We start from the raw sequence: 25,582 nt of genomic DNA on the forward strand, positions 1-25,582 counted from the left end.
GAAAAAAAAAAGCTCCTCAAGGACAGAGAATCTGAATTTAAGTCTGACATTGCTTCTCACAGATGTTCTGTACAGATGTACAGAGGTTGCTGTGCTTATTATCATTTGAAAGGGACATGTGCTTGCAAGGACAGTTGAATCCGAATTAAAACACACAAGAAACTGTGAAGTTCACACCCACCCATGTATTTTATAATCCACCCCCGATGTCAATCATCTCAACTTTTACAAACATGTCAATCTCTGCTACAATCACTATAATAATAATAATAATAACAATAATTGTTATTATTATCACGTACGTTTATATTGCAGGCTAAGCGTACAATTACATTTTATGCGTACAATTTAACTCTGTTAAATTACTTCTGTACCAGAAAAATCTACCCACCAAAAAAACATTTCCCTGCAGATTTTCAAGACACACTTCCACGCAGAGTCACCAGTATCCATGTAGCATTAGAGCTCGGGGGTTGTGACACTCCTCTAGGTTCAGTAGTGACTGACTCATCGAAGCTGCAGCTATTGAGTGTTTTAAAGGTGAGGCTTCACTCAAGACAACCTCTAAGATTCAGTGTTCTTTACAACTGGAAAGGATTTGCTTTTATTTAGAAAAATGCTTATGATCAGGACGAAAATTAAAAGAGAAAATGCTTTGTGGTCTTGTGGTACTAATCATAACAAAAATGTTTCACATCCTCCCTCATTATTGAGACAGACATCTACATCTGGAGACACTATCTGTTCAGTCAAAATAAATATGGATCACCTTCTCAAAGCCACTGATGTAAGAACTAAGCTCTGTCTAATGTCAACCTGATGGCAAAGCTGATACTGTAATGGAGTCAGTCACTATATGGATAACACCCCTTAACTGCAAGATAAAACCTTCCTCCCATGACAGTCTGACTACACGCGCTCTAAAAAGAATGAGCTGAATATTTTCATCATCATCATCGTCTCTCTGCCACAGAATCAGAGAAGTTATTTTAAAAAATGTTATTGTGTTAGTCCACATTAGTACAATATAACTCCACTTCCACCATGAGCTATCTGTCGCACACAAGTATCTGTTGACATGCTCCTTAACATGGATATTATGTTAGGGAGCCTTTTAGCAAACTCCAAATTATTCTGCCACAGTCCCTTTTCTGTGGTGGGTCAGGGCTGTCTGAAGCCATTATTGGTAATGAATGTGGAGTCCTACTTTAAAAGGTTCAGGCATGTAAAGTCACCTAAAGCTGACTAATGGAATCCTGCTGACACTGAATGCCAGGGGCTTTTACCACATCCCAGAATGGCAGTTTTGGAAATTTACACTACAGACATAATGAACTATAAATGTAAACTTGGGAATGTAGCCTCCCACACAGTAGCTCTGAGTTATTAATAGCCACAGAATGTTCAACATGCTGCAAAATCCTAAATTGCAGAAGACTAGCGTGTGGTTTCAGCAACAATTCTGCTACTTGTGCCTCATTTGCACAATAATACAGAAGAATTCAAACATGCGTCTTTGTAGTTCTGTAGCATGAGAACAGTTATTAAAGAAGCAGCTGGGAAAATATATGTAGAGGGTTTGTTGAAGGTTCTAAATATTCTGAGTTTGTTAGCGCTACAACACTTTGTGCCCTGGGAGATGGGCCTCTTCAGCAGGTTCACAGGTCGCGCAGCAACGTGCAGAGTGGCCATTGTGCTTTGTCATTTCACAGGTGACTCACATCATTACACTCGAGCATGCTGGAGGTAGAGCACTCGGAGATGCTTGCAGCATTCAAAATGCATGATTTTCAGCCTAGTGCAAACAAATCGCTTTAAAAGATCAGTTTAATCTATTTCGAGCTGTTATTATGAGCCGGGAGAGTTGTTCAGATAAAGAGACTGAAGCAGGGTTAACATCAGAGTGTTGGACAACTCTTCACATACTTTACCCAGCGTGAGAGCTGTCAACTTTATTATTTGTTTTTACGATACAGTGTGCATATGATTTACAATGCAGACCACTAAAATAACGGTCAGGGGGTGAATTACTGTGAGCCAAACTGCCTGAAATTTTGCAGTGATATAATGTAGTGCTTTTAAAAACTATCTGCAGGGAAATATCAGTCACAGAAGTCGTCAATGTCATCGTTGTTTGTGTTGAAAGGCTGAGGACGTAAGGCCGCTTCAATCTCTGAGTTGCTGTCATCTGATTCCCCCCAGAAAGCTATACAAAGAAGGTGTAGAGAAAAGAAATACAAGATTACATTACTAGAGCAGAATGTTTTCCTTTCCATGGTTCACATTAAGTGTAACCTTTCACATTGTCGACATAATTTCTTTATCTAGTCAATTCTACACTCTCTCTACAGGCATTCCAGGATTTGAATGCGCTGGAGCTACAGCTTACCTTGAATTTGATTTCACCATGAAAATCTTAACATCCAGCCTTTATACAGCTTAACACATTAAACTTCCAGTCTTGTTCACTCATGGTAATAAAATGCATCTCGGATGATCTGATCGCAGCTGTACAAACATAATTACAGATGAGATAGCAGTACCCATAAACTGGGATCCAACTGCTCAAGCCATATTCAGAGGTCTATAGATGAATGCTAGAAGGCCTGAGGAACAATCTGCTTCCACCAGAACTAGACACTCATTGAGTGCAGTTATAATTTTTTTTTAATCATCAGAAATGTCATGAAGAAGGCACTTGCCTGACTGTTCCCCATTAAAGCAACAATTCTCTTTCAGGGTATTATTTAGAGCAGTTAAAAAACAGCCCAACTTTTCCGTGGGCTTTTGTTTAAAATTTGATCAGTGATGTAAGAGCGCAGACATTTCCCTTAAATAGGACTGTTTTAGTTATTTATTAGCAGATTAGGTAGAGCTTGCTGACAACATAAATCTAAGCTTTCAGGAACCTCAATTTGGCTTCAAGGTCATTTTTTTTCAATGACACATCCTCAAAAGGCATAGCTGCATTTACAGAGAAATTTAATCAAACAGTTGGTGTTCTTGTGAGGTTCCCAATTTATAATAATTTCATACATGTTAACGCATGAACCTCTTTATGGTGATCTGTGCAGTGTAATTAACCTTTTTTGACACTGTCTTTACACGCAATTGAAATGGCTTTGTCTATACTCACCTTTTGACTGTAGAGCAGAATGAGCCTTTGAGTTAGTGTTCTCTTTCCTGGAAACACAAAGACAGTTATTAGCCTTGTAAAGTTATTACCTTAGGCTTTCTCTGAAAAAGAGCCCAATTCTCACCAAAAACAGCTAAAAAGGAGGAAAAAGGCAGTAAAGACAGTGCAGCAGAGGGAACTTCCTTGACTCCTGTTCTAATTGTGCCAAAAGACTTCCACAAGGCCCTCTTTATTCAAAAATAGTCCAAAGACAGGGTTGCCAGGTTCCCATAGCTCTGGTAATATCGCTATGTAAATGTGTGACCTCCGAAAAGGCTTTGATCTACTTCAATGCATATGCAATAAGGCCCCCCCATTCCACTTTTAAAGGCCTCCTCTTTAATTTACATCATCACAGAGCCTATTCAAAACCCCACAATATAGCCTCATCATCTCCCAGGTTAGCATACATATCCATATGGCTTATTTGTTTGGACCTTCTATATCGGCGCTGTGTTGCTGCTTTTCTTGGAAATGGGAAGAAAAAAGATGCAGAGTTTTAAGCAGATGAGCTCCAGCAAAAAACTGTTGTGTGGCCGTGTTCCTCCATCTGTGTCAATTCAAACCCATGACCTCTTTGATTGTCATCCTCTCAATCACCCTCATCTCCGCCTCAGCCAAGTCTTGGCACATGCGACTGTACATTGAGTATAAGGACCAAATTACTCTGGCTGCGTTCCAATTGCTATCTTCTAAACTATATATTGCTGCTTTGCACCACTCAAGGCAGAATGAGAGAACAAGGATGCAACATCCCATTCCTAACTGTGAACAGATTGCTTCGTGCTAAAAGCAATATACCATGCAGCCAGTATAATCACTGGAATATAACCTCTATATTCATACGCTGATAGGACTTCCTACAGGACATTTGGATGAATTTTGCATCCGTTCAGACAGCACGTTGAACCTTTGGTACTTGCCAGTGATTGTGCCAAAAACCAAACGAAGAGGAAGCAAAGACACATTGACAAATAAGCATTCTATCTGCCTGCAAACTGAAGGCACACTGCAGAGGATTTTGTTTGCCAAAATATGCGAATGTTAGTAAATGTATAATCAAATCTTGTGATTTTGGTGAGTAGGAGAGTGGTACAGATATTAATTTTATTCTATGTAGCCTTTTTGAGTCCAAAATTATGACAGGTACTGTTTTTGGTTTCCCTAGACTGCGCTATGTTTAGGAGCAGCACGTGCGAGTGTTTTTACTTTCCAGAATCATTACCTACTGACCATACTAGGCTGCAACCAAAATGACTCGGATGAAAGAAAACAACATCATCAATCCTCATCATAACAATCATGATCCAGTTTTTGTGATTGTACCGCTGGAGGCAAAACTGGATATATGACTCGGAGGTGCTTCAATATGCATGTAAGGTGTGAGGATGATTTTGAGTTTTTGGAAGGTGTGTATAAAATTATATATAAGTTTAGAAGTGACTATGAGATTTTTTTTCTGTCAAAACTACAGCACAGAGGTCATTAGATGCTGACAGATTTTGGATACAAAGGATAGATGCTAAGGTGAGGACTATATATACACCTATGTACTTTTTTTAATGACATCCACCTGCTATTCACATTCAGCTTTTTTTTAACTGCATAAGAGATAAAGTACAGATGTTGAAGCACAACTACACTGCGAGGACTAGAGCGTCCAACTGTTGGGAAACAGATCTCGAGCAGACACTGCAGCAGCAAAAATACAGTAATAATCTATACGATTACTTCCTCTCCTTTGCCACAATAATAGCTGTTACGGAGAGTAAATTAGGCTTTTCTTTTCTTGAACTTCCCCCCTGGGATGGGAATGGTCTATCAGCTGTTCCACTTCAGTGAGGGACAGGACTGATTTCAAGACAGGGCTATTACCATAGAGAGCCCAGTCTGGATCTGACCTCACCAATCTAATATTCCGTTTCCATAAACATTTATGCCAGTTCATCTTCTGCTGAGTTTCCCTTAATTGAGGCAATGATCTGAATATGTAAGACTGGGCTGGCCAGTGTTTTACAAGCTCTGGTAGACAGAGGTGAATATAATGTGTGAAATGATGCAAATTACAGCGTATCGTAATGTCCTCTTTTTTCCATTGCCTCGCTCATTCCCTTCCTCTGGCCTTGGCAATTGTTCCATATTGTTGTTTATCTTGCGTTTTAACAGTTACAGTTTGTGTTTGCTGTGCATCGCTGAGTCCACAACGACCTTTCAAATTGCATGATGAGTTTTATACACATTACAAAATTGGAGCTTTCAGTGTTGTCAGTGCATTTCCTTGATCAAACCTCTGTCTTGTTTTGTCACTTTACCCCACAGTGGCTTTTCTGAGTTAAAGCTGCTAAATTGACTTATTTTGAAATCACTTTCAAATCATATGGCAAAAATACAAGTTAGGCTTGCTAGTAACGCAGTGATATACAATCTGCAAATACCACTTACATTAATAAAAACCAGGACAATCATGTTGCCACATATCGCAACACAGTGCATGGACAAAAAGATGAAATTATAAAAAAAACTGACAAGTTTCTTTAAGAATAAGACAATGATTACCTATCTTACAGAAATCCAAGGCACTCTGGTGCAAGTTAAAAGTCCTTTTGAAGACACTGTCTACATTTTGAGATCCAGTGTAGCGAAACACTTTGTTTGCCCCTGAGAGCAGCATCCTGATTCTGCTTTACCAGAATAAGTAGAATAAGATATTAAACTGTGTCGATTAAGACCAGCTCAGCTGAAAAAGCATGTTGTATAGAACATGTTCATGCACTATGGTTAAAGCAGAGCAGAAATGCAGAGATATAAAAGGCTACAACAAGACAGCTGAACCGAGTTTACAGTGTTATCGTCATATATTGACAAAAAATACAATAACACATGGACAAAAAAAATTATCATATGGAACACACATTGCTTTCAAACTGTGGTTTAAAGTGTTTCCTAAGTAAGACTATAATATGTGTCTTGGAGCCACTGAACAGGAATGCTGAGGGCTGTCAGAGGAAATAATGCTTACCAAGCATTTAATACTGCCTTGCAGACACTGATAGCTAGAAAACTGCTTTTATTTACCCTGGCTTTTTTTTAAGCTCCTGCCACCCACACACAAATGCTAATAGCACAATAGCACTTTTGCACAGCGGTGCTTGTCTAAAGGTAAAGGGAGACCCATCACCTCATCATTCCCATCAACTCCTACTCCCATCCCAGCTATGACCCCGCAGAAACATTGTTTCGGTTCCGTTTAGATGTACTCTAACAGGCCTGAATGGTAGCAGGATATAGCCCTCAGTAGGGGGCAAACAGTGAGAGGCAACTGTGAGTGCACTGTGAGTGGGCACTCTCTAACATGTGAGTGCTCTCTGCTGGCAATGAGTAAGTACTGCAGCTCAGAGGAAGCGGTATTGGGCCAATGATTTTAACACAGCATGCTCTCTTCCTGGCTGGTGGCGGTCCAGTGGAGACAGCCACTGAAAGGGATGACAGAAGGACACATCATTTATCTCATGTTACTTTTTTTGTGCATCACAACCTATGCAAGGGTGGACGCAACATAACACCATCAGAAATGACAGCTTGATAAATTAGCACAAGTTTATTAAACTCAAAACTGAACATTATATCCATCGTTTATCTTTTTGGCCTCTATCAGCCCACAGTTAGCTAAAAGGAATCTTTATTATACAAACTATTGTATTTGAGAGAACTGATATATGCATGGTTTTGCTGCATAGACTTTGTACTGACCTATAAATAAATCCAAAAGCTAAACTAAACATGAAAATGAATGAACAAAAAGCACAGAAAGTGTTTGAAAGCCAACAATCCTTTATAGAGCAATCAGGCATTCTTTGCTGGTCTGAGGCAGCCAATGTAGGACAGTGACCTCCTCTGGTTGAAGCCTCTAAATGCCGCCTTCCTCGATAGTCACTGGCTTGTTTATCCTCCTATGGCCTCGTGCAAGCTTATTTTTTAATCTAAACTAACGGAGGAGACCAACTAATATACTGTCATGTATAAAAAAAAGAAAGTAAAAAGATGAATACCAAATTTATTGGCCGTTTCTGAGAGGATATATTGACCCTCAGATATATTCACAGAAGTTCAGATTCAATGCTGTCAATGCTACCGTGCATCTACTTCCTTATGTCTTACACTGCTCGTGATTACTTTGTCTGCTAAATTGTTTTCATGGATTTTAGAACAGGGATCCTCCATCTTTCACTACTTCTTTGTCTGGTACTGTCTGTCTCTCTGTCTCCCTCTATCTCCCGCTCTTCTATGTCCCCTCCCCTACAGTCCTTTTTCTCACCCCTCCATCCCTCCTCCCAGTGAGCTGTCAGAGATCCACACACATCGCCTCCCCATGAGAGAGGGAGAGAGCGCGAGCTTCTGATTTTGACACTCTGAGTGATTTGAGGTCGAATGCTTGAGCACATCCTGTTGTCCAAGGCAAAGCTGTAAACCACTAATTGTTGAGTCAAGGTTTTTGTCAAGCAGGCACTAGGCACAACAATCATCACACCAGCTGATGGTTGGAGTATTTTGTATGTGTGTGTGAGAGAGAGAGAGTGTGTGTGTCTGTGCACATGTGTTCAAGCATTTTTAGGATCAAAAACAGGGGGGAAATGAAAAGGTATTAACAAACCCAAAATAAAAATAAGAAAGGAGTGGCATCTGAAATGCCTACAGTAGAAAGGAGCACAATGATTCTTTGCACGAGAGGAAGCAGTGGCATGCACTCGCGTACAAAGGGGAACAAGTGGTCTTTACATGGAGTGCAGCTGCTTATTAAGACTCACTCCTTCGTGCATTATTCCTTTCATCCCCACTCAACCACAAAGTGATTTTACTTTGCCACTCACAAAGACAGCAAAAGATTTCTAATGGACAAATCAGTCGCGTCCCCACGAGTTATAATACAATAAACAGCACATTCTATGAAAGTATCTGACTGAAAAACACTGTGTGGGAGAGAGCGAGGAAGAGAGAGAGAGAGAGAGAAAAAAAGAATATGAAAGACCTCAATTCTCTCGAACGCCATAATAGTGAAATGAGCACATATAAATGTGTTAAGAGTATCTCTTTGCATCTTGTATAGACTGCATGTATTTAATCTGTAAAGCTTATTAAGGCCCTAGTCATTGCTATGCAAAGCAGCACCCAGTGCTTTTCTCTCGCTTTTCAGCCGAGTGCAGTGTTTGGCCAATAGGACTGGCCCCCCGCCTCTCATTCTGCATTCATAACATGCAACATTTGCACAATGTATCTCTCAAAGGCCCTGAATAGAAGGCCTTAATACTCATGTAAACAACTGCAAACCAATTACTTAATGAATCGGGCCCACACATAATGAGGAGCCTCACAAAGGGCTATAAATGCATTTTTTGCACCAAAGCCTCTGCTTTAAACTACAATCCCTCTGCTGTAGTCTAGGCTTAACTGGCAAATCATAATTATTGTCTAAGACAACAGAGGGGAAGCCATTTTTGTATTTTGAGTCCAGCTCCATCCTCCTTTTGATGTCACTCATCAGCTCGCTGACAAAATAAAGCAAATAATTAACAAGTAGGACGGCGAAAGGGGGGTGGAGGGGATACAGGAAGACGGAGGGGAAGAGGGGCAAAGAGATGGAGAAAGGGCAAGACAGCGAGAGAGAGTGAGACACAGAGAGAAAGGAGAGAAGCAGGGTAAGAGCATGCTGCAGTGTTATGCTTCTGCTTAAGTGCAGGGCTTCTAGACCACTTGTGGAAGCAATAAAGCGCAAGAAGTGACTGTGGTAAGTGGAATGCTTAAATCTAAGCGTCCAGGAGAAGCAAAGAAAAGATGGGAAATCATTGTAAAGAAAGCATGATGGTCACGTGTAACTCTTGCTGCTGCTTCCCTCCTAACCCTAGTGAGATTAGACCATAGATCAGGCACACGTAACTCATTTGTGCAGTTTTACTTATGTACACAACTTGTGTCTCATCACCCATCTCACAGCATTCTGTTTCAAATTTTTTGTTATACAAATTTTGTTTAATCACACATATTGCGGGCTTCCCATGCACATTAATGACAGGGAGACAGGCACCATCTGAGAGGGTCTGGGCCCGAAAATTGGCTCATGTTTATTAAAGAGGGTGGTCACTGGGGCTGGCAGTGGCAGACATCAGCAGCTATGAGGACCACAATAGAGCCAGCCCATTAGGCCCTTCCCCGGGCTAATAGGCAGACTGGGAGCGGCTGCTTGCCAGGCCAGGGAGATAGAGACTTCGGCCCTTGTGTCAGCGTGGTGCCCAGTAATCACATGAAATCAGAGAAGATTATTCCTCATAACGTTTACCCAGCCATTACTACAGCCCAAATGGGTTCTCAGTGAAGAGGTGCTCTGAGGACCCGACATGCAATTGCAGATTTGATGAAGTCGTGTTGATATTCAAATGCAACCGTGATGGTGTTAGCTTCTACCAAGCTATTTATCATTAGATCTTCTTTTCCAACCCACTTAGGGCGCTGATTTGAGCAGCCTAAATGCATTTCAAGGGCAAAAAATGAAAGGACATTTGTCCTTGTCAACACTTGAGTCCCCTTCTTGCAAAACAGTTGTCCCTGATTCTCTTCTTGACATGATCTGTTTGCATTCTGACAACAAGCCAGAAGACAGCGATATTATGACTCCAATTTATTTTTTGTGGTAGCTGTTTTGCTTTTGATTTCTAAAACCTGGTTGAACCCAGTGAACAGTGAGCGAGAGGGGCTTCAGGGGCCTTTTGTCTTTGTAAGCGAGTTAATGGGTGGTGGCCCCTTGATCTTATGGAAATGAACAGGGAATTATGAGAGTGGCCATGCAAATGTACATCAACCACTTTGGTGTCTGGTGGCCCATTTCCTGTGGCCCGTTGAATAATAACAATGTTCTTACCGAGGGTAAGGGTCTTGATGTGAGGAGCGTTTGGCCCTCCCCAGGTCCTCTTCATGGCCATGATTTATTCCTTAAAAGAGCAAACAGGGCCGGATAAAACCATTTGATTTGGACATCTCAACACAAGCTTATCTACAATGCATGCTAATATAGAAACTTATGGTGCAGCTTATGAGAGGCTAAGACTGAGTATCTCAACCTTGGTGTTAGGGTCTCTTAATATGCACACATGGTTACGTGAGAGGACTGATATTCATATTTGTTTATACAAATTTTCTTTAGAATTCACCTCTCCTTCCATGCATCAGGAATATGCCACATCCAAATTCACATGAGAAGTTAGAAGCCTGTGATTGCTGAGGTGTTCAGAATTTTTTAAGGACTGAAAATTAGGTTGTGAGGCAAAAAACAGTTACGAAAACTTGGACTAACAGCTGTGTGCTTTCTGTTTGACTGTCATTTAGCTAGCATGTGCTGTGAGAACATATGGCCAGTGTTGACCAATGGTTAGGCTACAGTTGGTCGCTACTTCCCTGGTAGAGTGTTGTCACATCTCTTACCCGAGAGGCCATGGTCGTCGTCATCCTCCTCCTCCTCTTCAGAACTCTGCAGCCTTTCCTGCATGGCTGATTGTTTAAGTAACTGATACGCTTTGGTCTCTGTTCATACACACACACACGCGCACAAACACACGCACGCACACACACACACAAAGTCATTGTTAAATATTTGCTTAAAACCCAGGTTTCCAACTTTCAGAGGTTTCCGTGTTTGATGAGACAACACGCTTCAGTAGCTGAGTCTTTTGGTCTCACTGCTCAACAGAGTGGCTGAAAACACTGTGCTCAATCAGCTAAACTGTTGATTCTAGCCACCACAGTATGTAGCAACAGTTTCCATGAGACAGCAATCGGCATCTCACACTATCTCAGCATCCCCTACCAGGAAGGCAATGATTGATCTCCTGTTTTAGAAACACTCGTAATTACTTTCCGGCACACTAAAGTAGGTATCATATTTGAAAGGAGTGCAGAGACAGCACTGGCAAAAACCAACAGAACAGAAGTACATAGTAAATGGGCTGTTGTCTCAATAATGTATACACATATAATACACATATGAAAACAAAGGACAGAGAGAAATTGTGATCTTGCATGACCAAGTCATAACATTTTTGACTTGGTTTCATAATAAAAGTACCACTTTTAATCATTTTCTAAAACCCATACAATATTTACTGTGCAGGGCACTCGCCAGTGTTATTCCACCCACAGCACTTAATACAGCCATTGCTTTTACATGTAGTCTAAAAACCACCCCCAACCAGATATACAGGCGTGCATGTCTTGGCAATTACTATCAGTTCCAAGGTCATGGTATTTGATTGTGACATTGATGTCGCTCACCACAGCAAAACCCTTTCCCTGAAAAATCTTTAGTCATGTTTTTTTTTTTTTGGACTGGTTATGACTCTTTTGATTAAGTGTAGCGATTGGAAACTGGACTCATTTTGCTGGCTGTGCACCTTAGGGATGCAGACACATGAAACACCCTGTAGGAAATCTGATAGCCAAGGGTAATATAGGATTGCTTTACATTTCAGAGGTGCAGCTTAGGGCTGGGCACACCAACTGCTTCCAGGATGCCTTCACATCTAGTATTTTTCAAGTCCAGCCTTGCCGGAGCATTGTTTAGAAGATAATGAGAACCGATGACAGATCTCTTGCGCTTCCCACCCTGGCGTCCTGACAATTAAAGCAGCCACATTATGCCGGACCAGCAAATTATCAATTTTGTCAGAATGCCTCAGACCAGGGTGAAAACATAGCTCGTGTTTTCTCTGAGATAATTAGAGAGAACTAGCACAGCTCTTCAGGTGGGACTTTGACCCTGGATTCACCTTGATCATCCTGCCTCAACCATTGCGTAAAAGAGCCCATTATTCAGTGCAGTGGGAAGAAAACAAACCACAACATAAGGACAGTGTGAATGCTGAGGCACCGGCGATGCCTTTTTACCTCTAATAGGAACACTTTCCACAGGGCTTTCGTCCTGGCTGTCCTCTTCAGTACTTTGTAGTTCTGTAAGAAAGGGAAGCGCATAGTGAGAAGCAGTGGCAGGGAGGAAGGGAGTTTAGGGATAGAAATGGGAATGGGGGGTCTTTCTTTAGCTCTGAATAGAAGGCTGTATGAAAACTGGGCTGTGAGGGATTTATAAAACAGCTCTATGGTGAAATTGATTTCTTTTGTGAAAGGGTAGTTTTAGTTCTCTGCAGAGGTGGTTTGTAAAAAATAGCAATAGTCTAACATTTGTTCCAATTAATGGTCTTGTTACATATTACTGGGCAAAGACAGACAGATCTCAGTGTGGAATGTTTGGATGCTTGTGGGAATCTACTGTCAGCCATAAAAAGACCAAAACAAGTGCTGTAGGCAGAGTTCTTGATTGTTAGTAAATGCAGACATTCCTTTTCCAGATAGCTAAAAACCAAAACAAAACCCAGCATTCAAATATTTTAGTCTTATGAGAATTTCGCATGCTTATTATAATCTTCAGGAACCTCTGATCTGATGCCTGTGTACCGGCCGGGCGGGCTTCATGTCACCGTCAGCCAGGAGAGAAGGAGGACCACACGAAGAAGACAAGTCACTCTCGTCCTCTGCTGAGGGGCACTCCTCACTGGACCGGGACACAAGTGTCCTCAGCAGCACTTTGGCCTGCGAGCAGCACAAATTAAAACCACACTCTTAATTGTTCCCATTTTGTGAAGGAAGTGTCAAATTGAACTCTCGCCGATTAGGCAAGTCATTTACTTTGGCCATGGCTGCTTGCACAGAGGTGCAGCTGCAGTGCGTGTTCAAACGCCAAGAGAAAATAACTTCAAATTCTCTCACTCGTTTAACTAAAAAAAAGATTATTTCGCACACTTTTGCTCCCGCTCTCCCTCTCAATCACACCCCCCCCCCCCACCCCCCCCTCCCTCTCTTCTCATCCATGAGATTAGAGAAGCGCCTTAAAGAATGCAATCACCCCGGCGTTAATGTGCAACACATTCCAGATATCTCCCCTCTTGGCTGAGAGAATTGAGACAAACTGCTCTCTTCCTCCCTCTCAAGCTCATTTTTTATCTCTGGGTAGATGAGGATACACAATTAAGAGGAGCTGTTCGGGGAGATGAGGAGCAGGGAGATGCCACACACCGATTTCCTTTCTCTCCTTTTTCCCTCCCCCATATCAAATTCTGCCATCATCATCTCTCTTTTGTGATCAAAGACTGCCTCTCAGCCTCAGATGGCCATTTGCTACTTTTAATGAGCACTAATATGGCAAGGATGATCAGGAGGATTTCGACAGTGACAAACTTTAAGTACATTGTGAGTTGTTATCAGTAGGTCGCAGTGAACATTAACAATGTGCATGCTTTCATTTTCCGAGAGGGGAAGAGAGGCAAACACATGCCAATCTGAGCTTGCCACTTGGTATTTGATGCTGCTGCACAATAAAAACTGTCTTGATCCTTGTCCCCGATATCCGTCTTTGTTCTTTTTTTAGATTTAGTCAAATGTACCGTGGGTTGAGGGCTCTCGCAGACCCACTGCATTTTAAATATCAATGAATGCAACTGTTAGCACTTGAATATTCAAAGGGCCTCTTTGAGTGTGTGCATGCGAGCTGCATGCTCCCATTTGTCGGGGTAGCCAGGCTGTGTGGCATTACGTGAATGGAAATTTCTGTTTGCTCTTGTGTGTGGAGAGTAAGCTGTTGTGTGCGAGGACAGAGGGGAGAGAGAGGGGGGAGAGAGAGAGAGAGACAGAGAGAGAAATAGATGGAGTAGATGGATGGAGAGTGAGAGAGATAAAGAGAGAAAAAGATTTCACTCAGGCTTTTCCTGATACACTTGGACACAATGATGTAGATGGCAGTGCCTCTCTTCCTTTTGTCAGTTCATGTTTTCAAGAGGCTCTACAGTCTCCCTCTTTGCCTCTCTCATTGCGTCGGGGACACTGGAGCAAGATCTCCAAGCCACAAGAACCCCAACGAGATGCAAAAATTAATAATACAAAAACCTTCATGTGTACATGGTCATTCCTGCAGATACAATGGGACGTTTTCCACAAAAGAGGGATTCCTGACAAATCTCTTGACATTGTCTTTGCGCTCTAAGTGTGAATATTAATTGTAATTTCTGTCTTTGTTTAATTGAGCATGATCTGCACAAGGTCAATGAGTGGGAAATTTAAAATAATCCTGCCCGTTGTGGTCCAAATGGCTCCCTCTTTCAATCGGACCCAGCTGATGGCTATACTTTTGGCTAATGCCAAATTAAAAGCAAGTGTTTCTCAGATGAATACTCCACATGAGATGAAAGAAGCCAAGCAGGGGCTGTAATTTGCGATTAGCGCATGGGTCAGGGTTTCCCTTCTATCTAGGTCAACGTGTGGAGCAATCTGATGAGTAGGCAGTCGGGGCTTGGTTTCAAACACGAGACACAAAGAGGGCACTCCAACTACAGCTCTTTTCTAAAAAAACATGCAAAGAAACAAAAACACTTGCCTTTTAGGAGAGAAAAAAAAGAAGCCATTTTACTCCTGCGGTCATATTTGTGTGTTAATGTCTGCTCGCTTTCAGGACCGGGTGCCAGTGAATGCAAGTGTGTGACTTTCTATTTGTGTGTGTGTGTAGTGGCAGTGCATGTGCCTCCAACGCTACCTGGTGGCTGTAAGTGGCATGGCGCTCCAGCAGCAGCGGTGTGAACAGCTGGACCAGGCGTTCAGTGTTGAGGACACGGCGCTCCTTGAGCAGAAGGGCGTGCTTGAACCAGCGATCCCACAGCCGAGCGGCATCGGGAGGGAGGCTGGCGCTGTGGTGAAGGTGGGGGTCGGGTTGGTGGGAGAGACAGAGAGGCTTTCTTATCGAACACAGCATAGGACATCTGCAAATAGTCATAATTATACCTCCTTGCATTGAAAGATCTTTGATTATCAGGAAAATTGAGGTAGCTTATAAGGTTGGTCATTCTGTGAAGACATTTGAATATAGGTCTGTCACACTATTTTTGATGAAGAACTCTCAAAAGGCTGCTTGCTAGTCCATCTTAAAATACTTCAGAAGATACATATCATTTATGAATTCCAGTTAACACTGAATACACGGAGACAGCAATATAGCTCCTGGTTGAAAACTGAATAAAAGGTCAAAGAGCCAATAGGTATCTCCACAGGAAAGAGAAGGACATGTCTTTCTTTGGATTGAGTATATAGCAAGGAAGGTCTCTGTGAAATCAATAGAGTAGTGAAGCAGAGCATGGATTTGGCTCAGAGTATAACTACTCATTATCCAAAGGACTGGAAGTCAGAGATAGGGCATTTTAATTTACTCATGACATTCACCCGTGCAGTGTTACTGCACAAGGTGACACCAAAGATGACCTTTACATTTGTGGACAAGGGAGACTGTATCAAATGGTAGCATGCAATATCTCAGCATCAGGTGTAAGTGCGTGCCCCCATCCCCCACTGTCTGGTCATAAAAAAAAAAAAAGCATAGGAAGCTATCCACTCTTGGGTCTGAAAAGTGGAAATCACATTTACTGTAAGTCTGTTCACTGTCTCTCTGAAGAGAAAAGAAAGGTCAATTGACCTGTAGCTTTCAGTGAATTGATATTTGTGCTCTCCATTATAGCACTTTCATTATAGGAGTTGAAAATGTCATTGTCAAGACAAAACGCACATGATACTACACTGTATCACAAACAATACTTCATCACATAAATATATGGTGCATATTTTCCAGCATCTCAGAAGTTGCAATTTGTTTCAAATGTAACAGAATGTAACAAATGTATATGACCAGTACAGCTTCATACAAATGATCAAACCTGATTATGCCACTGTGATTCTTTTTGCAATCCCAAGATCATAAATTTCAATAAGCATAAGCTGAAAAAAGCAGAAATAAACACATCTACGCAAAAAAAAACAAAAAAACCCCACTGACATCAGTCTTTGGTGTTAGATCCACAGAGAAACCAGGAGCCTTACCTGATTTCATTAGGCTCAGTGCAGGACTGGTGAGCACTCACTAGATCCTGTGGTAGCAGGCAGCCCTTCGCTGTGCTCCATGACAACCTCTGAAGCTCATGAAGGATGACTGCTCCACATGCTTCAAGGTCCTCGTCATTCAAGCTTGCTTCACCGTTACAAAGGCTGTCCAATATATAGAGAGCAGTCAGCTATTGCCATGGAGCCCTGGGCTCAGGCTGCGGGTGAGGAGTACATCCAACAGCTGCTAACACTTCACTCACACACGCAGACGTAGTATAGAATAATCATACACATCAATGCACATACACACTTGCTCACATAATATCACAGCAAGACTAAACTTATTACTGAGGGTCAGAACACAAGATGGCCACTCTCTTTGCTATTGAAGATGTTGTTGACATCATGTACAGCACTCATGTTTGCACAGATGGGGATATGTATGTACTGGGTTTAAAGAGTGAGAAAGCTTTCCTTGGCCAGACATTTATCCGTATTTTACAACAAGAACTCCAATTATGGTAAATTAATCATGCTATGAAATATAAAAGGCTTATGAAAAATAAGCCCAGTCTAATGAAACACATTCTCCATCCTCTATCTCTCTGACTCCCAATAACAATTCAACAGCGTGGTTACTAGAACAATCCCATGTGTTTGAAAACCCCTCAGAAATAAAAGACGTGAGAATGTCGGTGATGACACTTCATCCAAAGTGAGAGCCCTTGGCAGGATAATATGTTTTCCTCGCCTGCATGAACTGCTCCATGATTGCTAAATAAATATACCTAGGATATAGTTCAGACAGGGAGAGATAAAATTGTTAAGTTTGAAGAAAGAAAGGAAGGGTATACCTAATAATTCTATTGAGTCGTCTCCCATCAATTGAAGAACCCCCATACACACTACTCCGTTCACAATGGAGTCGTCCTTCGATGTTGTCCAACAGATGAAAGAGTCCTTCCTGGGAGAGACTTTAAAAAAAAACCCATTAATGTAGTGAAAGGAAAAAAATGGAGGTCATGTGATCGATAGGCTTGGTATTTGTTAAAAAAAAGAAGAAGAAGAAGAAAAAAAAAAAGAGTATGCCATTTGATCCAAAAATCTGTGATACAGTTTTCCAAGCAATTTCCTTGAGGTACTCAAGGACTGCTGGAAGAGCCTGATCATTACAGTACTGCCGCCACAATACAGGACTTCAACGATTTAAAGTGTGTGTGCCACATGTAATGACAGGTCATCTGAGAAAGCTTGTGAAACCTGGCATTCAAAACTAGAGCAGCCAAATGCTGCAAAACTTAATTTGCTAGTAAAACATCAAATAAGCTACATACACTTAAATTGTGAAATAAACTTTATTAGAAATCTATGATTATAAAAAGAAAACAAATGAAAATATTTACTGTAACATTACCACCATCTCACATTAAAACGTGTCAGAAAAAAGGTTCCAAAAAAGGGGCCTCCAGATCATTTCTTTTGCTGAGAGATTTATACTTTAATCTGGTCCTGTGTGAGGCTGCAAAATGAGAAATGGATGCCTAATGCATGTGGATATTGGGAATCCATCTCTTTCTTGAGCATTAAGCTCTGGGTGGGCCTCATTGAATTCTCCCAAGCCGAGAGATCCTGAGCCCCCCTACATAAAAGGGGCCAAAAAGAATTTATGACAATCTGTAATGGGCTCCTGGGTTAGGGGTCAGCAAACAATTGCTCCCTCTTTTTTGCAGGTTGTTTCCTGGTAACATCCTGATTAAGCTGGCAGCTTGAATTATATCCATGACATTCTGTAGTGTGCAATCCGTCTGTGCTAAGTCCTCTTCAGTGTGGCTGAAGTAGCATAGGCAAAAGCTCTATCTTTTTTTCCCCTCTCCCTTATCGTCAGCGTGGGCCTTGAAATAGTCATCTTTCTCTTTCCACTTTATTTGTCAATGCTCTTCAAAAAGAGACCTTTAGAGAGGGAATTAGTTGTGTTTTTCTGCAAACCTCTCTCTCTCTCTCTCATTGTACTGTTGCCAGCTTTCATGTCAAGGTCTCCAACCTCACTTTAGATGCTGCTGTTGTCCCCATGTCAACATCATCAGGAGCGCATTGTTAGCCAGAAGGAAGAGGTCAGCCTCTCTGCAGTGATATTGCTCTACAGTGTACAGTACTGACTCCGGGGTGATTTACCACACGGAATGGCCTCACCGATGAGTGATTGGTGTCAGAAGAATCTCACCGTGCTAGCACAGGCAGCAAATACAACACACGCAGGAATGGAAAAATAGATCACAAGCAGTAACAATGCAATGATAGCCTGACTAAATATGGGATATTTCCCACCGCAATGTGAGCACACTGTTTTTAAAGTAGTGTGTAACAACAATGTGCACTTCACCGAGACTAGAATTTAAAACCAGAAGAAGACCCAACTGAGGCTGTCTGCAAAAAGCATGATGCCTGAATGACACTGCAAAACATTTACATTATTTTTAATTTTTTAGACATGAGTTAGATTAACAAAATTGAATGACATGTTGTCACAAGACAACATCGCGCAGAACCAACATGCAGTTCAGGGACGACATATTTGAGAACAGGACACAGCGAGGCCATTATGTTGAGTCCCGAAGAAAAACACCTGGAGGATATTTCAGTCGTATACTCTCACTCGCCCCAGCCATGCTGGAGGAGAAATATAATGGGATAATCTAATGAATTGCCCAGGCTTGTTTTTCCTGACTGTGAGCTGAATGGAGGGAGCGATATAAACTCTAACCTTAAGAGAGAGAGAGAACGAGAGCGAGAGAGGGAGAGGATAGAGACTGGATGCTCTCTGAGCTTTACATCAAAGCCTCTGGTTTTCTCCTCATACACAGAAGCCCTCCGTGTTAACAATGAAAGCTGCAGCCCCCACCATCGTCTCCCGGCACAGGCTAACTGCAGTTCCTCTTGAGGTCACGCTATAAACAGTGCGGTAGACCACACAGAAACAGTCATGCACAAACAAACATGCTACACTCTGAGGGAGAAAATAAAATCCTTCATACTACTTTTGACACATACTGTATAAAGACCAGATTTGTCTTTGTATTTGCAGTAAAATAATGTACTTGTTTTCAATAACATTATTGTTATGTTATGTTAATTTGTGCAACTGGGTACTTCATCTAAAAAACAGAGCATATAGTAGTAAAAAAGCACAATGTACACAACCCAAGAATACAAAACAAAAATTATATTGCCAGGAATATGGTAAAGAAAAAAAATTAGACACCAAATGAAGTTTCTTCTTCCTTTTCAAGAGCATAAGAGGTCCTGTTCATACAATACTGCATCTTGCAGGGAAAATGCAGAGGCTTTGGCGAAAACATTCACATGGGATTTTCTGTGGCTCTAAACCCATCCAAAATGATCCTTCAACTCAGAGGCCATCATCACGCTAAGGATTTGTGGCTGTAAGTGCTGTCCACATGCCCACCCTCCAGAACACTCTATGGTGCCACAAATTTCCTCCTCCATTGGGGACTTCCTGAGGTCTCTCAAGCAGAAAATTGCTCTGTTACAGCATTATCTTGGATTATGGCAATATTGTTGGTGACAGGTCCTGAGCTCTCCCTATAAGATGCATCACTGGCACCACCACGGCTGCCTCTGAGCTACAGAGAGCAAGGTGGCATAGACCGTGACTCCCACAATCCTCTCTGTCAGCCTCTGATGTGATGCTGGCAAGGACTGTACGGTGTCTTCACCTGCTCCTATAATTAACAGCCCTCTGTGGTTCAGCATGGCTATGCAGAACATTCTCCTTTCTCAGCTTGCTTAGCTTTCAATCACGGAAATAAATACTGACTGCATTGTGCATGTTTTAAGAAGAGCAGGTGGCATAAAGCAATCAAAATGTCCGTGTTGCACTTTGACAATTCCAGAAAACAAAGTACAGAAGTCATTTATACTGTACCTTTCCAAGGTCACCACTGGAGCTGAAGATTCACAGTTTAACTGTGGTGTGTTTTTGGACCCATCGGAGTGGAGGCATGATTCAGGACTGTGCTGATTGTGATCATCACTCCCTGCTGAAGTGGCATTCCTCTCAGGTGCCACACCCTCTGGTAGATCCTCTTCCGGCTCAGATTGTGTCAGAGATATGGACAGGTCACTAGCACTGCTCTCTGACAACTGCACATCAGAGCTTGGTGTGCTGACACTCTCACATCTACCTGATTATAAACACAGTGCAACGTATCACTTGTTTTTTTTAAATATTCAAAAGGGCGAAATAAAGCGCTTTCAACTGTAGATAATTAAAAGAGATATTACAAGGTAATAAGCAAGGAATAGCGTTGCAAACCTGGTGCATCTTGAACTTCTTTTCCCAAAGTGGTTTGAGGCATCAAATGTCTGAGACCTCTCTCTCCATTGAACATAATGGGTGGCTGATGAACCACCTCACGGGAGTCAGTGTTTTCTGCAGGGGGATTGTTAGCCTTCATAGGGCTACTGCAGCTGGGAGACAGATTCTTCTCAGGCCCCATCAAGGTCACCAAAGGTGACGGTTCTTGTTCATCATCACTTCCAAAAGGCACATTGCCAGCTGTGCCTGTTAAGGCACAGACAGATGGGAGCGCCGCCAACGTTCTTTCATGTTTGTCACTCAAATTACAGCCGTCAGGGGACTCGTTTGAGCCTGAAATGTCATCTGATAAATGTGCTCGGTTGCTGGCGGTATCCTCTCCGTCAACTCTGAAGTCCTTCAAAAGGCCACTTGGTAGACGTTCGCGGGAGTGCATGCTGCAATTGGGTGAACGATGCAATGCTTGGTGTGAGTGTACACTTGTGGTGCCAGCTTCAGCGTCAGACCCTCTGGTGGTCTGGCGGCCCACAAAAATTACCAGTGGTGATTGTGTAAAATCCTTTGCTGGGTTAGAGAGGGAGCTGTCCTGGTGCTGCCTATGCTCAACTTCAACCTGTAAATATATGAAAAAACATATGTTTGTTTTTGGCAAAAACACTTTCCATTGCCTAATAAAAATGCTATTTTTCAAGGGATAAATACAATTCAAAATTTTTTAACTTCATGTTTAGGTTAAATTTGAAAGAAATTCAGCTCAAGTATGATAACTACCCACTTTATAATTTTAAACAAGTGTATCTTATTTGCGCCAAGGTCAGAATTCTTTTCACGCCATCTGTCAGAAGAATGTCTCGGGATCAGTGTTTTAACTTTTCATCTTATTAGAAATCCTTCAGACAAGTTTTGATTCATGTCTGCAATGTCACCAAGGGGGGAGAGAGTGAAGCAAAAAGCCTCCCTCCAAACATAATAACAAAAAGCATGGCTTCTGTTTCTTTTCTGATAAGCGTCTTAAATACCAAACAGTTAGCTGCTTAATAACATTCACTGTAAACCATGCAGCCTGCCCAGCAGATCCACAAAGTAGGTAAAAAAAGAGGAAAAGTTAATTTCTTGGCTGAGTGATTCCATCGGTAGCTGCAGGGCAAAGTAGAAAGTGTTTCACTAAAGTAGCAATTGATTCTTCTATCAATCTGCGGCACGCGTGTGCTCTTCCAAGGAATGTATTAAATATGAAAATCATATCCCGTTATCATCTGTCTCCAGCTTTCAGCCCGGTAAGCTTCCCTTAATGAATGCTGCAGCCTGAGGGACATGCACACTGCCAGCCAATGGCTTGTATGCATAATGGAGTGACGGTACCATTTTGCTCATTACAATATCGACAGGCTGACGGGGGTTTTGCACACAGTTACAAGTGACTGCTCTAGACAGCATGCTCCAAGTTATTATGAGATGTCTTAGACATTTCATCTAAAAGAGCTTTAACTGCTTTAAGTGAAGGGAGAAAGCAGCTATGGGCTTGAACTACATCGCTTGTACAGATGCACCAGCTAGGATTAGACACCTGTGCTATTACAGATACACAGTTTAAACGAAGTCTGCTCTACAGATTTACGAGGCATAATGTCTACTTTCCTTTGTTGTTCTAAACCTGAAAACACAGCTTGATAGAACTGAGATTTGCATAAACCTTGTAAACATTTCAAAAAAGAAGGATCCAACATAATAAAAACAAGTGCCATTTTTCAACCACACAAAGTGTGAACACACACATACACACACAGACACAGAGGTCACACAATATACAATAGAAGATGCAACATGTAAAAATAAAAGACACGATGTACAATTATGTTACTTCCGAACACAAATGCTGTTCTTATTATTAGATTTTTTCTGTTGTACATTTTAGCATTACCTTTGCTGCATCAAGCTCTTGCTCCATTTTCTTCCTTGCTTCCATAAATCGTGAAATCTTCTTGAAAAAGACAGTCTGTAAGAGATGCAAGGACAAAATGATAAACAAAGATAAGAGTAGATAGATAGACAGATAGATAGTCATAATATTTAACTGACATGTGGCATGTAAACTGACACTATATGGAAACACGAGGTGTTGTCTGTCATAATGTTGTGATAGCGGTGCTGAATATTATCTGCGTGTGGTGTAAAAGAGAAGATACGGAGGGAAAAGTGACAACATCCAGCATCAGTCAATCACAGTGGGTTTTCCCAAGCGAGTGTCCTCTGTGTAACTGCTGACACCCTTTAACATTTATCTGACTGGCCAGACTAACTGCCTTAATCCAAACTCCAATTACAAAAAGCCTAATGGCCTCTCTGAGGGCACTTAGATTAGCTCAAACATGCCACACTTTCTCATCAAAACAATGGCAGTTTACAGAAGCAGACCTTTTAAAAGACAAGTTTCTGAATGTCTGATTTGTCCACTTTTCAACAAAAATGACACATAAGTTGTTAGAAATGCATGCACCTCAACATGTGTACATGTAACTTCACATCATGCACTCTCCATTTGAGAACTGATGTTTTTCACTGTACCAAAAACATCAGGATTATACTAGAAAAGTGGGGGTGATATCATACAATGGAAACAAAGAGCAACAGGACAACCAAAATAACAACAAACATGCAGGACTCATAAAGCATCAAGAGGAAATAAACCAACTGCTTGAAGGGAGAGAATGACTAAACCTCTGGAGCACTTCAGAGTCTCTATATTGGGCAATTAACTCAGCGAGTCATAATTAGCCAATTTTGTTAATTTGATATTAAGCTGTCAAGCACTGTCGTTGAGTTTTAAGTGATAATCTGACTGGCTCATTGTTTTCTCCCTCGTTCATTTGCTTGTCGTGATAAATTACACAGTTTGAGTGTTTACTATTGTCACATCAAGCCATTGCAAGCAAATATTTCTACTCTGTGTTCAAATTGCAGCACGGCATTATGGCAAACATGTAAGAACATGCTTCATCAATAAATATACTTTCCTTTGGTAAGTTTATTCTCCTTATTATGAAGTCACAGTACATTAGTAACCTGTTAGAATGTGTTTTTTTTAATACACAGACTCAAAAAATAATAATTAATGATTATTAAATCTAATATTTTAGAAAAACTGTCAACCAATCCTTGTTAATACTGTTTTTATCATAACTCCATAATAATAAAAACGATTCTACTGAACAAGTGAAATTGTGTGATTGCGTGTGTGTGTCATACCTTTTGTTGTTGCAGGGGGCCATGGTCAGGATTATATTCCTTCATGGTAATTTCTATGCACTCCACATCTCTCAGAAGCTCAAGGTTTCTCATTTTCGCTCGTGCTTCCCTGTCACAGATTTCCTTGAGATAACTGCGCAGTTTGGAACACTTTATCTGTGAGCTGAAGGCAGTGGAGAACTATTATTCCAAGAAATATTATCTAGGACCATTGTCACAAAATAAGAGCTAGACTTTTCACAAGAAAAGGTTAAGCACAATATGTTTTAAATTTAAATCGGATTCTCAACTCTCGTATCAACCCCAGTTCTGCTGCTTTCACCTGGCATGTTAATATTTATGAGCATCAATTTACAATGAAAACAGGATGCTCTGCTCACATCCAAAGGTGCGTTGTGCTTGTAACACATTTGAGTACTAGGGTGATATTTTTTTGTTGAAAAAAAAAATTACACATACAGTACGACACAAATGCCAGGACCTACCTTAAGTACATAGTACATGACTATGCATCTACATCTGCATATACAGTATACGGTATAAACATTATGCATACTCATAGAATGTGATGAATCTGCGAAACTAATTTAATATAAAATACTGACTCATATGTGGTGAGGACTTCCTCATTAAATGCCTCATATATTAAAGCTAAGGCTTGATGTGAATGTCACGGGATAAGAACGGGGTATGGTAAAACTGTAAAGTCTATAACTTACATTCTTTTGTCAGATCTGGAGTGAGCAAACACTTCCCTCTCCAGCTCCAGCCTCCGTTTCTCCCTGCACACACAAGTCACAGGAACTGTCACCCACAAAGATCACCGCAGCATCTCCGTGATGTGCTAGGGTAAATGGTGGCTAATTTGTCAGCAATATTAACGACACTCATCTATTTAGTCATTAGCAAACGCGTGCGATACATATGCTAATTTTGATATACCTACCATATGAATAACATGCATATATTTACCGAAATGTGTATGTTTAATGTCGATATACGTATTAGCACCACATGCAAAAAAGCACGAACATTAGCTTCACAGGAACTCTGGTTCATATGCAGACGCTAACGTGTCACGGTTGTGTCAGGTTAGCTTTCCATACAGCTAACTTATATTACAACCAAGAACAACCTCGACATAACTGTTTTTACCAAAATGTAGCGTCAGAGGCAAATGGGCCAATGAACTAGCTAGCTATATAGCATCTCCATATACCCTGACTCTGCTGGTTAGCTGAGCAGCTAGCTTGTTATCTCCCTCTGCCAAGCGGCAGGAGGAGGCTACCGGGCAGCAGAGATCACAACTCGAGCCCGCGGTCTCCACCAGGCCCTGTTTCCGTTAAAAAAGAGGGAAAACCATACCTTTTATGCATGCTTTGTTGGATCGACGTTATCTTTTCATAATACTGGTCCGCGCCGCGAACCACGCTTGCCATTTTCGCTCTATTTGGCGCGACTGCAGAGCCGAGACGAGAAAGAAGACGAGGAGGAGGAGGAGGAGGAGGGGAAGGTTGGATGGTGTTTACACTGGTTACCATGAGCACCGCTTCCCAGAAATCCCTGCTGATAAACACAGAGAGCACGTGGTGCGAGTATGTGCGCGAGCTCTGCGGGATATTGCAGTTATAAAACCAACATGCTAAAATTATGGTGTTTACGATAAAAGAAATGGTGTTGCTGTCACAAATGTCTTATTAAGAGTCGGGTAAGAAAGTTCTTCCATATTTTCTGAAACACAGAGGCCCCGTTTACATAAACTGGCAAACTAAAGTTTTAACGTGCTTTAATGTAACTTCTTGTTTGCCGGGTGAAACTAATTTAACACAAAATACAACGAACTAAATGGCGTATAAATGATACTTCCACGA

The 25,582-nt window shown here is 41.4% G+C and overlaps 1 protein-coding gene across 1 annotated transcript; it reads right to left on the reverse strand.

Moving 5' to 3' along the window:
- Positions 1 to 263: 263 nt before the first annotated feature.
- On the reverse strand, positions 264 to 25,235 carry kiz (kizuna centrosomal protein). Its single transcript, XM_041954126.1, has 15 exons — positions 25,077 to 25,235; positions 24,431 to 24,493; positions 23,712 to 23,874; positions 22,387 to 22,461; positions 20,463 to 21,078; positions 20,073 to 20,331; positions 16,984 to 17,103; positions 16,127 to 16,291; positions 14,796 to 14,946; positions 12,646 to 12,802; positions 12,104 to 12,166; positions 10,646 to 10,744; positions 10,086 to 10,155; positions 3,137 to 3,183; positions 264 to 2,206 (listed from the first exon to the last, which is right to left on the reverse strand). Exons 1-15 carry the CDS (start codon positions 25,148 to 25,150, stop codon positions 2,103 to 2,105), a joined length of 2,226 nt encoding a protein of 741 aa, XP_041810060.1. The 5' UTR covers positions 25,151 to 25,235; the 3' UTR covers positions 264 to 2,102.
- Positions 25,236 to 25,582: the final 347 nt, after the last annotated feature.

Source organism: Chelmon rostratus, chromosome 15, assembly GCF_017976325.1.
Source record: "Chelmon rostratus isolate fCheRos1 chromosome 15, fCheRos1.pri, whole genome shotgun sequence".
Lineage (NCBI taxonomy): Eukaryota > Metazoa > Chordata > Actinopteri > Chaetodontiformes > Chaetodontidae > Chelmon > Chelmon rostratus.

Coding starts and splice junctions, on each gene's coding strand:
- kiz (XM_041954126.1), bottom strand. CDS start 25,150: ATGGCAAGCGTGGTTCGCGGCGCGGACCAGTATTATGAAAAGATAACG. Junction 22,462..23,711: donor GCCCCCTGCAACAACAAAAG/GTATGACACACA, acceptor CATCTCTTACAG/ACTGTCTTTTTCAAGAAGAT. Junction 17,104..20,072: donor CCAGTGGTGACCTTGGAAAG/GTACAGTATAAA, acceptor TTTTTTTTAAAG/TCTCTCCCAGGAAGGACTCT.